Source organism: Mustela putorius, unplaced genomic scaffold, assembly GCF_011764305.1.
Source record: "Mustela putorius furo isolate JIRA1106 unplaced genomic scaffold, ASM1176430v1.1 tig00000788_pilon_pilon_pilon, whole genome shotgun sequence".
Taxonomy (NCBI): domain Eukaryota; kingdom Metazoa; phylum Chordata; class Mammalia; order Carnivora; family Mustelidae; genus Mustela; species Mustela putorius.
In genome coordinates this window covers 2,055,147-2,069,429 of record NW_025421481.1, presented here as the reverse complement: position 1 = coordinate 2,069,429, position 14,283 = coordinate 2,055,147, and the positions used below count along the sequence as shown (strand labels likewise).

The 14,283-nt window shown below is 41.7% G+C and overlaps 2 protein-coding genes across 6 annotated transcripts in view; both read left to right on the top strand.

The window, feature by feature from the left end:
• The window catches only part of TXNRD1 (thioredoxin reductase 1), a 123,173-nt gene that overhangs the window by 59,456 nt on the left and 49,434 nt on the right, over nucleotides 1–14,283 (top strand). The window lies entirely within an intron of this gene.
• EID3 (EP300 interacting inhibitor of differentiation 3) lies at nucleotides 8,466–11,764 on the top strand. Its single transcript, XM_004743037.3, has one exon. The coding sequence runs from the start codon at nucleotides 9,846–9,848 to the stop codon at nucleotides 10,953–10,955; it is 1,110 nt and encodes a 369-aa protein (XP_004743094.1). The 5' UTR covers nucleotides 8,466–9,845; the 3' UTR covers nucleotides 10,956–11,764.

The window sequence follows — 14,283 nt, the reverse complement described above, 5'->3', positions numbered from 1 at the left end:
GCCGGCGCTGGGAGGGAGCCCGTGGAGCCGGCTGCACCCGCGGCCCTCCCCTCAAGGCCGCGGTGGCTGCGGACGGACCTCCGCACGGAGCATGTCCTGAAAAACGACCAAGAAGCCCCCAGGGGCCGGCTCACGATCGAGGGGTGGAAATGGATGAGTCGGCGGGTAGACTCAGAACTGGGGAGGCTTGGATGGGAATGTGGAACTTTTCATCTGTCTGTTAAAACACGCGTTCAGAAAGTTGGTTTTCCTCCTATTTCGCCTTCCTTTGCCCCTCCTGGTCAATCTAGATAATTCAGAAATTGCCAGCAGCAGTGTAAACTGCCGAAAGTGAGTTGTTTGACGTATTGAGAAAAGGGTATCGAAATGCCGATCTTCGTCCATCCCTATCATCTTCCTCTTTAATGCTCTGGGAGGGAAACCCAGAAGCCCCGGGCTCTGGGGAGCGCAACCTGCAAGCTTCTGGAGTGAGTTCATTTCCCTTCAGGTATCTCTTTTCTAGCCCAGAGTTAACAGTTGGGTGGAGGGAAAGGAGAAAAATCTTTCCTTTGGCTTGTAAAGCGTGATGGCACTCCTTCCTTAGGACCATGCACTGCGGGATCGGGTGGATGGGTCTGGCTATGGCAGGGGCAGAATGCTTGGAGGCGGGGTGCGTGTTTAGGAGGATACCCAACATAGACCAGGTGTGGCTGGCTACCAGGTTAGAAAGCCTCTAATCTCATCACTTTGATGCATTTGCTGTAATGTTCGCTGATTATCTTTTTGTCCTTGTCTGTATTCATGTAATTTTTAAGAAATGGAACTCATACTTAAACATTGCCTTCTTAGAAGTAAACCTGAGGCCTCTGTTAAATGTAAAAATCTACTTACATATGTTCACATTGAGGAAGAATATTAATTAATTTGCATTTTTATTTGCGATTTTTCTTCTAAGGGAATCTTATTACCATTTTGAAGTGGACTAGGAAATGCAGATAGACTTCAGAAACAAAATAGCAACTTAATGTGAAATAATTAACGGATAAAAAGGCTTTTAGTTTGATTTAAAGAGTATTGTATTAGTCAGACCTTGAGTTTGCAAGTCAGATGAGACAAAGGTCTATTAATACTACTTTCAGTCTGATTGTTCTGTTTTTTCTACCTATGTCATAAATTTGCACTTAAAAAGTTATGTGTGGGGACGCCCGGGTGGCTCAGTTGGTTGGACGACTGCCTTCGGCTCAGGTCATGATCCCGGAGTCCCGGGATCGAGTCCCGCATCAGGCTCCCAGCTCCATGGGGAGTCTGCTTCGCTCTCTGACCTTCTCCTCGCTCATGCTCTCTCTCACTGTCTCTCTCTCAAATAAATAAATAAATAAAATCTTTATTTAAAAAAAAAAAGTTATGTGTGCACTTGACCTTTATATAAATTCTACAAATGGTTCTGGTTTTAGCATCAGTGGGAGTAAGAAGAATCAGTTTTTAGAAGTTTTGAATCCACTTTATTGGTATGGTCTGATGTTTTCAATCCATATGATGGTTAATTTCAGACATTTAGTGGGGTGCAGTGCCAGGATTGAAAATATACCACCAAGTCATAATTAAAATTTAAAAAATAATTTCGCACATCTCTTTTAAGTAAGCTTACCATTCTACTTTGTATCATTTTCTTGTTGTTGTTTTCTAATGAGTAGTAAGGCATGGAAAAAGACACAAGGAGGTAAGGATGGATTTTTTTTTTTTTAAAGATTTTATTTATTTATTTATTTATTTGACAGAAATCACAAGTAGATGGAGAGGCAGGCAGAGAGAGAGAGGGAAGCAGGCTCCCTGCTGAGCAGAGAGCCCAATTTGGGACTCCATCCCAGGACCCTGGGATCATGACCTGAGCTGAAGGCAGCGGCTTAACCCACTGAGCAACCCAGGCGCCCAGTAAGGACGGATTTTTAAATATTTGTGGATTTCCAGCCAACTGTTGCCCAAATTTGGGGCTAAATGGTGGGTTTTGAAAAATCTCTAGGGCATGTTGGATTTGAGTGGAGAAAGGCATTTATTTAGTGGAGAATTAAGTGTTTATAGGATTAGTGTTAGAATCCTAAAGTCTTCACCAAAAGAAAAGGTTCAGATTTTATACTTAAATGCAAGATAAAAAAGGGAGAGGGGCCTCCTTAAAATGCATGCTTTTCCTTTCTCCTCTCGTTTGTTCCTTTGTCTCCCTTTCCCTTCAGTAAACACAGTAGTAGCCGCAGCAGTAGTAGGAGCAGCAGCAAAACCTACCTTGCTTTAAGGAAGCGTCTTTTAAGAAAACTAGTGTATGGGCCACCTGCGCAGAATCCCCTGGAGTGCTTGTTAAATGTACATGCCTGGGCTTTACCTGAGGTCTTAAGTAAACCTTAAGGGCTAGGATCTGCCTTTTAATTTATTTTAAGCAAGTTCCCTCAAGTAATTCTTAGGATAAATATCACATTTGAGATTACTTTCACGTATAAGGTAGTTTGGTCAAGATTGGTTGCTAAATAATTAGAATTGGGAAAATTGAGAGGAAAAGGGAAGAGAGTGGAAAAGTATGTATTGACATTACTGAGTGCAGGACATAATTAAGACTAGTAGTTTGAGATAATAGTCTTGGGAGATAAGACTAAAACCAGCAACAGGGTACTTAATTTCTTCAGGTTAATAGTAGGACAGATGCCAGGCAGAAAGCAGTGCCTGACGCATCCAGGTGAATTCTGGACAGTTGTGGGTGGAGCTCGGGTGTGATCCTGTTGCTGTTGAGGCTCCAGCCCCACAATCGGTTGTTGTGGCCGTGTGGGTAGACATTTAAACAAAGGCAGGTCTCCTCCTTTCAAGCCTGACTTCTACAGTTACCAGAAACCGGACACTTCACCGAATAAACACTGGGAAATTGGTGGTAATTTAATAACTCTTCAGCCATCCCCTTTCTTTCTTAATTCTCTACCAAAATTGGCAGAGAACTTTGTGTCTTTTGATTCTTCCTCCCCACATAATCCTTCAGGGGAGATTAGGGGTGTTCTTGCTCTGGCAGAGAAGGTGGCCTGAGGAGGATGGGAGGGCTGCTTTGAAGACGGGGGATGTGGACAGGTTCGCTGACATAAGAAGGTAAGGGTAAAGTAAGGACAAGTAAATTTCTTTGGGGCTGGTTTATCTAGCAAAATTTTTAGTAGTTGTGAATCCGTGTTGAGACCCCATGCCTTGTCCTCCCACTTGAACTCAGGGACAACACAAACCTCCTTTTTGCTCTTCATCTGTTCTTTCCCTATTCTGTCCTGGCTTCAGATTGCCCCTGGGCTCTCCTGTCTATTCACTTGCCAGGGCTTGACTGTTTTCCGCACATGCCCGCGGTCTTTATTAACTTTTGCCAGGCTCTTCCAGGTCCTCAGTTCCTCTTGCCTAAACTGCTTCAGCAGTCTAACAAGCCTCCCACTTTTGATCTCCCGCCCCTTCCAGCCCATGTGGACTGGATCTTTGAGGCATCTTCTGGTTGCTCCTTCCCTGCCCCCAGATCTGCATGCAGGGTGTAGGGCACACCCTTGAGCTAAGTATTCTGTTTTCTCCAGGGCTTGGTGCCCACCTGCTTTTCTGGTTATTTCTTCCTCTGCTCCCTTACCTACTGGAAGTGGAACCACCCTCGCAGCTAGAGTTCCTGAAATTTCCTTCCTTTGTTCAATTCTTTATTCCAGTTTCTGATTTATCTTCTTGCTCAAACTGACTTTTCCAATGGCCTACCTGTGTCACAGTACAAGACCCGATGTGTCCATTCTTAACCACAAATTCTTATCTCTGGAAAAGGGGGAATCCTGCCAATTACAATTTTTTGGATTACGTATCAGAAGTGAAGAGTTAGCTTTATTCTTTGTATCTGAGATCCCATGTCTCTTTTAGAGTTCAGCAAATACTTAAATGAGCATGCCTATTAATGACAGTAACTACCATTTATTGAATGTCTACTGTACATTAGACTAAATGCTGTAACACCTAGGTGATTAAATTTTCACAGTAGCCCTGTGCAGAAAGGGGTGTTATCTAGTTTTACAGGTGAGAAAATTGAGGCCTTGGGAATGTAAGGAACATGCCTAGATTACACAGCTAGTTAAATGGCAGCACCAGGAATGGAATCCAGGACTGTCTGTGAAGTTCATGGTGTTGTACTCATACTTGCCAGCACTTGACTTTGTGTTACAGCTATTGGGATACATGCCTGATCTCCCCCATGTGATTGTGTATTCATGATTCAGGCCTGAGCCCATGCAGATCTTGGTATTTCTAACATAGCTCTGGCAAATAGCATTCATTAGTTACATGCTTGCTGAGAGGAACTGCATTCCTCTGTGCCTACTAAATTGTGTGTTCCTTTAGGACAAAAATGATTTATTTTTGTATCTTGTGTGTGTGTTTTAACACCTAGTTTGCATTAAGTATTTATTGAATGAATGGATGATGGTAGGGCCAGAGGAAACTCAACTCCAAGTGAGGTATTTAGCTACAGGATGTCTGATTTTGTGAATGTCTCTGAGGCCAGCCCCTAAGATATTCTGGAGAGATTCTAGGCAGCATTTAAACAGTTCAGAATTTCAAGGAGCTGTATGACAGCAGCTTTGTCTGCCTTCGTTGTCGAATGCAAGTGTGTCCAGGTCAGTTGAGAAGGAAGTAACATTACATTTATTTAGCTACTATTTATTGAGTACCTGTGTTCTCAGCTTTGGGCTAGGCACTATCTTTGCTCTTTGTAGCACAAATCTGCAGGGCCAGTGTATATATTTAAGGTCTATTTGTCAACAAATGTTTGTATATGATTTTTTATAAAGAGTGACAACCACTCTTGTGTGGCAGAAAAGACATTCAGTAGACTGATGTGACAAAGGAGGAAACTCAGACTCTGAAGAAAATAAGTGGAAACTAATACATCACTAGTTTTGATCTGAGCCTAGGCCTCCAGAGTGAATTCCTGCAAGGCTACTGCCTTAAAAACCACATAGCCAGTGCTGCCTTCCCCATAGTCTATCAAAATGATGCTCCTGGTCATTGCTGATTTCTGAGGTGTGTCCTAAAAGAGTTGGTAATTGCTCTTGTAATTGAAAGGTTCTATTCTCAACCCACACCCTTGTTTATGTTAGTTCTTGAGACTTGGTAAGTCAGCCAGCACTGGGTTTTCTGCTGTCTGTGAAGTGTTTGGCCACAAAGCAAGCGTGGCGGCTTTATGTACTCTAAAGGATTTAAATGCTCAAGTCCGCATTATTTTGTGGGACTTGACAGTCATCTTTTACTTCACTAGCAGTAAAGCCATGTTATTTGGATAGAACGGTTATTTGAAGCCTCTTTTGGATACTGTGTTGCTGTTGTTTTTAAACAATCTGCTGAAATCGAAGGAAATCACTCAATGAGAATAACCTCAGACTCTTAATAGACCCTGCTTCAGATTACGTAGCACAGAGTTTTACCTCTTCAAAATACTATATACACTTCCATTAGCTGAAACCTTAGTAGATGTTTAAATTGCATTATATGGCAAATTTTTTCCCACCGGTATTAGTTGTAGTTGGGTATATTCCTGTATTCCTCCTTACAGATAGATGGATATGGAATATGGAGTAAAATATTTTTCTGTCCTAAGAGTGAGGTTACTGGTTTGTATACTTTTTTCTGTTTGGTTTCTAATGTTTATTAATAAATATTTGCTATCTTTGGGATGGTTTAGATTTACTAAGTATTCAGTAATTGAAAATATTATCTGATCTGTCACGCAATTCTCCTTCAATACTTACAGTAGCTTTATGGTGGGTAAGTAGTAGTATTCCCACATTACCGATGAGGAAACTGGAGGTTGAGCAGTTAAGCAACCCACCTAAGAGAACCTAAAAACTAGTAATAGGTCAAGATTAGAACCCAGGTTTGCCTCCTTCCCCTGTCCATGGTTATTTAAAAAAATGTGTATCTGCCTTGATCCTGGCAAAGTTTACCTTAAATATTAAAACACCAATCAAAGCAAAACCATATACACTCAAGCATAACCTTAAAGGGAATTCAGATGAAAGAGAAAACATACCTAACATCCTGCTAATCTGACAACTCAGACTAGCACTTTTATCAGTGAGACTCTTTTCAGCTAAGTATTAAATAGATACCCTGGCAGGATGAGGGGAGAGAAAACTGCTGTGAAAGAAGGAACAGAAAAGTTCAGGGAGGAAGCTCATAGCAGGATAAGCATATCTGCTTGAGTGTTGGACCCAAACCTGATTGGCCCCAGTTTTGGCCCAGAGGTTTCTTCTGTGCCCGTTTGTTACAGATTAATCCTATGGTTAAAACTCCACGGACCCAGAGGCGCCTGGGTGGCTCAGTGAGTTAAAGCCTCTGCCTTCTGCTCAGGTCATGATCTCAGGGTCCTGGGATTGAGCCCCACTTCAGGCTCTCTGCTCAGTAGGGAGCCTGCTTCCCCTTCTCTCTGCCTGCCTCACTGCCTACTTGTGATCTCTGTCAAATAAATAAATAAAATCTTTAAAAAACCCAGGGACCCTAGGTAAGTTCTTTTTTTTGTTTGGCTGCAGAGAGGCTTTTAACCTGTGACATCCATCTCATGTTCGTGTTGCACACTGGGGGTTGTGGGAGATAGCCTAGGAGCTGGGAATGAATGAGTCTGAACTTGGAGCAAAGGGAACGGAAAATATAAAAAACTGAAGAAAAGAAGAAAGGAAATGTAGGGCCATGTTGAGCTCTTGACAGCAACTCCTGAAACAGGAAAAGGGGAGGAGAAGAGCTGAGTTAACTTGGAGGCCAAGCTGTGTGTCGTGGTTGCCTGAACTAGCCTTACTGAATGGGGATGGTAGACTTTAGTGAGGTCTTTGAAGAGCGAGTGCACTTTTGCTCTCTGTTAACAATCCAAAGAGAAGTTTACCAGCATAACTGAAATTATTTATTGCTGTTCCTTCTTTTTAAGGTACATTTACATAATTATTATGAGTAATTGGACTTCAGGGTAGAAAATTGCTATTTAGTGATTTCAGGATTCATGAGTGTAGAAATCCCATTTTTTTAAATGATTTAGGAAAATCACTAGACTTGAGATTTTTAGTTTATAGCAACATTAAAACCTTGTGCTCTAAATGCAGAATTAAAAAGGCAGAATATTATGCAAGTATGACTTTTTGAGGGTGAGCTAAGTTACATGTTACCAAGGTTCTTAGGGACAGGGATCTAGCTAGTATAGAATGAATGAATTTGGCACTGGAAATACTACTTAATAATATGATGCCTGCCTTGATGTGTTCTGTTGCTCCGAGCAAGTTGTGTGGGTTGTTATCTCCTGAGAAATCCCTGTAAATGGTATTATTACTTTATAAGTAGGTTGGGAGAATTCATTTATTTTTCTAAACCATTTTGAAATTCTTGGATGAAAGGCTCTGTATAGAGCAAATTGGTATCTGCCTGTTTTCCCTCCTCTGAGACAGGAGAAAATAGGTACCTTAGGGTGGGAAGGTTGGTTTATTTTTGGGAATTCTTTTATAAATTGCTTTTACTGAATTTGAAAAGGATATCAGAAGCTCCTCAAGAATATGGTGAACTATAAAAGGAAATGTTTTTGTTTTTGGAACTCGGAATTAGCTGGGTGTTTTCATCTAAGATTTAAAACATACTTAAATGGTTTGTAAATGGTCAAACTTGGGGAGGAAAATATGGATGGTCCTGTGGTGATCCTGGGGGGCGCACTTTTGTTTTTCTTTTCTCTTGCTGCTTCTTTATTTCAGAGAAGAGTTAAGGTTGACTTTCTGAAAAGCATTAAGCTTTTATTTTCAGTGTGTTGGATCTACTTTTTTCCCACTAATCTGTGAAATCAGTCTTGTGCCAAATAGCTTGCAGTAGGTGCTGGAACAAAGTTTCTCATGTATATTCATTTATATATTGCAGTGTGCATACTCAAATGTATCCTTGTGAAAACAGCTTTGCTTTGAAGATTTAAGGCCAGATTCTTGATTCAGAGATGTTCAGTCTGATAGAGCAGGATAATATATATGCATGAATAGCCATAATGCCTGGTGTTCTTGGAAAATAAATGTTTTTTTCTTCTGAATTTTACCTCTATTTAAAATTATGATGGGGGCCCCTGGGTTGGCTCAGTCATATGAGCTTCCAGCTCTTGATTTGGGCTCAGGTTGTGATCTCAGGCTTGTGAGATGGAGCCCTGCATGGGGCTCAGTGTGGAGTCTGGTTGTCCCTCTCCCTCTGCTCCTCTCTCTCTCTCTCTCAAATAAATAATCTTTTTCTTTTTTTTAAGATTTTATTTATTTATTTGAAAGATAGAGATCACAAGTAGGCAGAAAGACAGGCAGAGAGAGAGGAGGAAGCAGGCTTCCCGCTGAGCAGGGAGCCGGATATGGGGCTCGATCCCAGGACCCTGGGATCATGACCTGAGCAGAAGGCAGGGGCTTTAACCCAGTGAGCCACCCAGGTGCCCCTCAAATAAATAAATAATTTAAAAAACAAAAAAGAAAAGAAAAGAAAAATTGTGGTAGATGAAGAATAATATAAAAAGTTTAGAGAAATTGAATACTAGGTTGTGCTGTTCATGCATTTGTAAGAAACTTTCTGCTACAGACAAGGAAAAATGAACTAGTTTAGATTCATAAGAAGCAATATAGAGCTAATTTACTTCCTGGTGCCTTGAAACCCAGGTTGACAGGTACAGTGTGGTGTTCTGGCTGTGGTGTCCTCTGCCCTATTAAAGGGGCACCTGTTGAAGTGAAAAGCTTGTGGGTTGAGAGTGCATTTTTTTTGTTTTCTTTAAAAACAAAATGTATTCCTTATTGTTACATATACTTTGCTGCTTATGAGACTGATGAGGTAAGCCCTTTGTTCCAACTGTACTGAATTTCCAGTGAACTAGTGGGTGAATTTTCCAATGTAGTCACTTGATTCACAGCATTTGCTTTCATATCTTTATATCAGATTGCTTTTAAAATCTTTGTAGCTTTAATCACCTTTCAGGGTTCAGATTTATCTCCATTGGGAGATTGTGGCCTTTACCCTTTGCCAGGTTTCCAGATAAACTGCTCTTTTGCAGAGGCTGAACCCACTTTATCCTTCCACTCTTGGGTGGTGGAGAACCTAGGTCACTTGGGTAATGCCGGACGGTCCCCCACCTTTGCCTTGGGCTGGCTCAGACGCTCACTTGCCGGGTGTCTGCCTCCTCTCTTGACTGGAAGGGGTCTGGCTTTTGAGGGCCCGGAAGGTATTTATTTACTAATGTGCTTTTGCGTAATGAAGAATGTATTCCAGACAGCACCTTGGAACTGAGCGCTGAGAATTCGGCCCATTTGTGGTGGACGTTCTGCAACTCCTGATTTTTGGCTTAATAGGCAGTTTACAGGATAGCCAGACTTAGTTTTCAAAAAGACAGAACCCCAGAGACCCTACCTTTAAATCATAGTAAGAACGAAAAACATAATTGACCTAACTGCATTATGTGACAGCAAATGGTTTAAAGTGCAGAACATGTAGCCTCCCGCCTCCCCCCATAGAGTTTTTGCATTTCTTTGAAAGCTAGAGAACACTGTCAGTAATTGCTAAACTAATGGCTAACCCTTGAGCAGGTATTATTCCAGCGTGGAGAGGGGGCCCATTATTGCGCGTGTTCTGTGCGCCACAGCGAGCTGGTTGCCAACGCACGGGGTCTGGGCTCCACGGGGCGGGGCCGCCGGGAGGCGGAGCGAGCTGGGGCGGGGCCTCCGGGCCGTCGCCAGTGCGCATGGGCCGACATCCTCCGCTCCGATAGATCCCCTTCAGTTTCCGCTGTTGTAGGAAAAACGTTGTGAAGGCCGTTAGCAGAGTGTCCCCTGAGAGCGCCGGTCGCGGAAATGTCTGATGAGAAAGGTTCCCTCGGGGGAGGTGTAGAGAAAGGAGAGGAGCCAGTGGGGACCATCGCCGCTAGTGCGTACTCTGTGAAGCAGGCGGATGATGGGGAGGAGCCGATGAAGGTGGGAGTGGCGCTGGGGGCTGGTGGCTGCTCTGACGACCTCAGCTATGGGGAGGCCAGCATAGACCCCAGCCTCCTAGGGCTCGCGGGGGACGAGGAGAAATGCCGGAAAATCCGCAAGAAGTACCGGCAGCTCATCTATAACGTCCAGCAGAACCGTGATGACCTAGTGAACACCGTGAGCGACTCGTTAACCTTGGCGCTGGAAGAAGCCGATGTCCTGTTTGATGGAGTGAGCCGAACAAGAGAAGCTGCTCTCGATGCCCAGTTTCTTGTTCTGGCTTCTGACTTGGGTAAAGAAAAAGCAAAGCAACTAAATTGCGATATGAGCTTTTTTAACCAAGTAGCGTTTTGTGACTTTCTGTTTATATTTGTGGGTCTAAACTGGATGGAAGAGGAACATGAGGAATTGAGTGGCTTTGATGATAATATAGTTCTTTCCTTCTGGGACACAGTACATAAGGAGGCGTCGTCCTGGATTTTGCAAGCTGAGACATTCCACTTTATTTTTGGTTCATTCAAGTCCAAACCTGCACCAAGGCCCCGACTTGAACACCTCAAAAAAGCTCTCAAAATGGAAGAAAATGGGGATATGCCTACAAAGCTGAGGAAGTTGGACCTGAGTAATAATCAAGAAACAACAGAAAAAGAAGTAGAAAGAATCTTGGGATTGTTGCAAACTTACTTTCAGAAGTATCCTGATACTCCTGTGTCCTATTTTGAGTTTGTGATTGATCCAAACTCTTTTTCTCGTACTGTGGAGAATATATTTTATGTTTCTTTCATTATAAGGGATGGTTTTGCGAGACTAAGGCTTGACCAAGACAGGCTGCCAATATTAGAGCCAATTAATATTAACCAAGTGGGTGAGGGAAATGATCCCTGTTCTCATGGCAGGAAACAAGGAGTTATATCTTTGAGTTTACAGGACTGGAAAAATATTGTGGCAACTTTTGAAATTTCAGAGGCTATGATCACAAACTCCTACTAGGGATTTTTGTTCTTCATGTAGGACACATTTTGTGGCTTTTCTAAAGTATCTTAAAATGGAGAGTAAAATCAAGCAGAAGCACATAACTATTTCATGTAAAGTGAGAAAGTATTTTCAAAAATGCCAGAAATTGTTTTACTGTGCAGTGTTTTTTTTTTTTTTTTTTTTTTTTTTTTGGTAGTTTATAAGGTTGTCATGATCTTCTGTTATTAAAAAATTATTCACTGGCATGTTTGTGGGAAGATTTTTTTAAAATGCCCTTTAAGACTTTATCAGTAAAAATTAGTTCTGGAATTCATAAGAGGCATTTGATAGTTTACCAAAAAATCAATTTTATGATGCTATTTGATACTGCATTGCTTCCTCTGTTAGAGGGAACTTGATGGGGCACCTGACAAGGTTGGGGGAAGAGTGGGGGGGAAAAGTAGGCAAAAAGACTATCCGTAGGGCAGTGAATAAACAGTGATAATTTACTGTAAAAAAATCTCGATGTTATGCTTCATTTCAAGGAGGACTCAGTTAAGATTAATGTGTGACATCCATAAGCTAAATAATTTCTCCTGTGATTTGTCTTATCTACTGTAGAGACATTCTACTTTCGTTAGGTGAGGCGTCAATTAAGTGCATGCTGAAAGGTGAGTAGGGATTGGTCAAAGATAGAAGAAAGGTATTCTAGGCAGGGGAATACGGAGGTCAAATACATGGAATTGTGAGAAATTATGGCACCAGAGATTCATGAGTTGTTTCTTTTTGATTTTAAACTATTCCATTTGAAGGGCACCGGGGTGGCTAAGTGGGTTGAGCCTCTGCCTTTGGCTCAGGTCATGATCCCAGAGTCCTGGAATTGAGCCCCACTGCTCAGTGGGGAGCCTGCTTCCCCCTCTCTCTCTCTTTGCCTCCTGCTCTGCCTACTTGTGATCTCTCTTTCTGTCAAATAAATAATAAAATCTTAAAAAAAAATAAACTTCCATTTGAATGCTAAACTGGGTGACAGTTGGGTTACTTTATATATTAGTTTCCTCAGAAGTTGAAGATATTTTTGTCAGATTATTTCAAACACAAAACCAGTTATAGTATTTACATGGGTAATTTCTTCCCTAGCCTCTGGTTTCCAGACACTTTGTAATCTCTGCTGGTGACCTTCAGAATCAGTGGTGTTTCATTGTGTAACACCCTTGAATATTCCCAGTTCAATTTGTGTTTCTTGTTAGGGCTTTAAATGCCTGGAAATGATCTCTCTCTATACTGAAATATATAATTAACTTAACCTAAATGTTCTTTACTTAACCATATAAGCTCTTTTTTTTTTTCTTTTTGTTGATTGCAGTTGTTTTAAGGTTATGCCAAAATTTTGGGTCTTTAAGAAAACAAGTTCAAAGGTATGGAGCATTCCTAAATAAGCTTTTCTTCTTTTTTTCTTTTTTCAATAGGCTCCATGTCCTATGTGGGGCTCGTACTCAGGACTCAGAGATCTAGAGTCGCATACTGACTATGCAGCCAGTCAGGTGCCTGAAGGCTACTTTTCTTGATCCCTATAGGAACTTAATCTTTGATAGTAGTGGATTTTGCTATTGGGCATGATTTGGGAAATGGATAAGTATCTGTTTTGCATAGAAGTAACAAACTTTTCTACTAAGTCAGCGTGATAGAGCGAAGGGAAGTCCAAAGACTAAATAAACGACGTCAAGATTGACAGGAGCAATCTTAATGTATGTGTGTGCAAGTTTCTTAGTAATTAGTTGATATTTAGATAATTAGAGATATTTCTCATAAAGTTGTTCAGTTGTTTTCTGAAGGAGCCATTCCTTCCCTTTTTTCATGTGAAGGAATGCTAACCCTCCTGGTGTCTACCACCCTTTGATTTATTTAGCAGTCAAGCGAGTATCATTTGGTCTTGCTGATCCTCACTTGAGCCTGTCTTTCCCAACCAAGTTCCCTGGGTTTTCCAGAGCTTTGCTATTAGAGGAAAATTATCTGTTAGTAGCAACAGTATCCTGCCTCCCCCCCTCCACCCCTTTTTTAAACTCCTCTCCAGGTTCCTCTGTTAAGTGCCCGTCTCTTTATTGAGAGTATTGGAGACTTGACTAAAACCATTAATAGAGCATATAGAGGTTTAGGGGGAAGGTAGTTTGGGGGGCCTTCTCTGAAGTTGTAGCTTTTAATATATATATATATGTGTGTATATATATATATACACATATATATATATATGATTTTATTTATTTGACAGAGACGCTGAGAGAGGGATCACACAAGCAAGGGGAGTGGGAGAGGGAGAAGCAGGCTTCTCTCTGAGCAGGGAGCCCAACTTGGGGCTTGATCCTTGATCCCAGGACCCTGGGATCATAACCTGAGCTGAAGGCAGATGCTTAACATCTGAGCCACCCAGGCTCCCCAGCTTTTTAAAAATTTTTTTAAAGATTTTTATTTATTTGAGAGAGAGAGAGAGAGAGAGAGAGAGAGAATGAGAGAAAACAAGCAGGGAGAAAGGGCAGAGGGGGAGGGAAAAGCAGATTCCCTTCTCTTGACTTCCTCATGCTTTTGCCTTTGTTTGGGGAACTCCATTACCAAGCGATTAGAATCTTGGAATCTTGGAATGGCACTTGTTAATTTCCTCAGCAATTGCTTGAGGGCTTACTGTACAGACACTGCTCTAGGAACTGGGAAAAAAGTTGTGGTCAGAAAATTGACCATCTCTCATGGAATTTATATTTCAGTGTGTGTATTGGTTTCCTTTTGCTACTGTAACAAATTACCAAACTTTTGGTGGCTTTGAAACAACAGAAACGTATTCTCTGATAGCTCTAGAAGTTAAAAATCTCAAATATGTTGATCTGGGCTATAAATCAGGGTGTCAGTAGGGCTGGTTCTGCAGAGGCTCTGAGGGCAGAATCTGTTTTCTTGCCTGGTTCAGTTTTTGGAGACCACCTATAATTCCTCCATTGTTAAACATACCAGTGCAACTTCTTAAGTCTGTCCTCATGGTTGCGGTTACGACTGTAGTGAAGTCTCCTCTGCCTGCCTTGTATAAGGATATGATAATGTGTTGGTGGAGTGGGGAGGAACAAAAGGAAAATGTTGTTTGGGAACTTGAGGGAGACCTAATGGAAGAAACAGGCACTGTGTTGGAGTCTTAGAATGTTGGTAAAAGAACCTCCACCTCCAGCCCTAAAAGACTACTTTGGAAAGGATAATGTGTTTGTGTACACTGAATAAAAATTATTTAACATTGTGGTTTATGTACTCTATCAGGATTTGATGGGAAGAGGGCATTTCAGAGGAGATGTGGTGCAGGGAGGTGTGGGGGAATCTGCTGGACTCTGCCAGA

Excerpts from the sequence above, each read along its gene's own strand:
- EID3 (XM_004743037.3), top strand. The coding sequence starts at position 9,846 with ATGTCTGATGAGAAAGGTTCCCTCGGGGGAGGTGTAGAGAAAGGAGAG.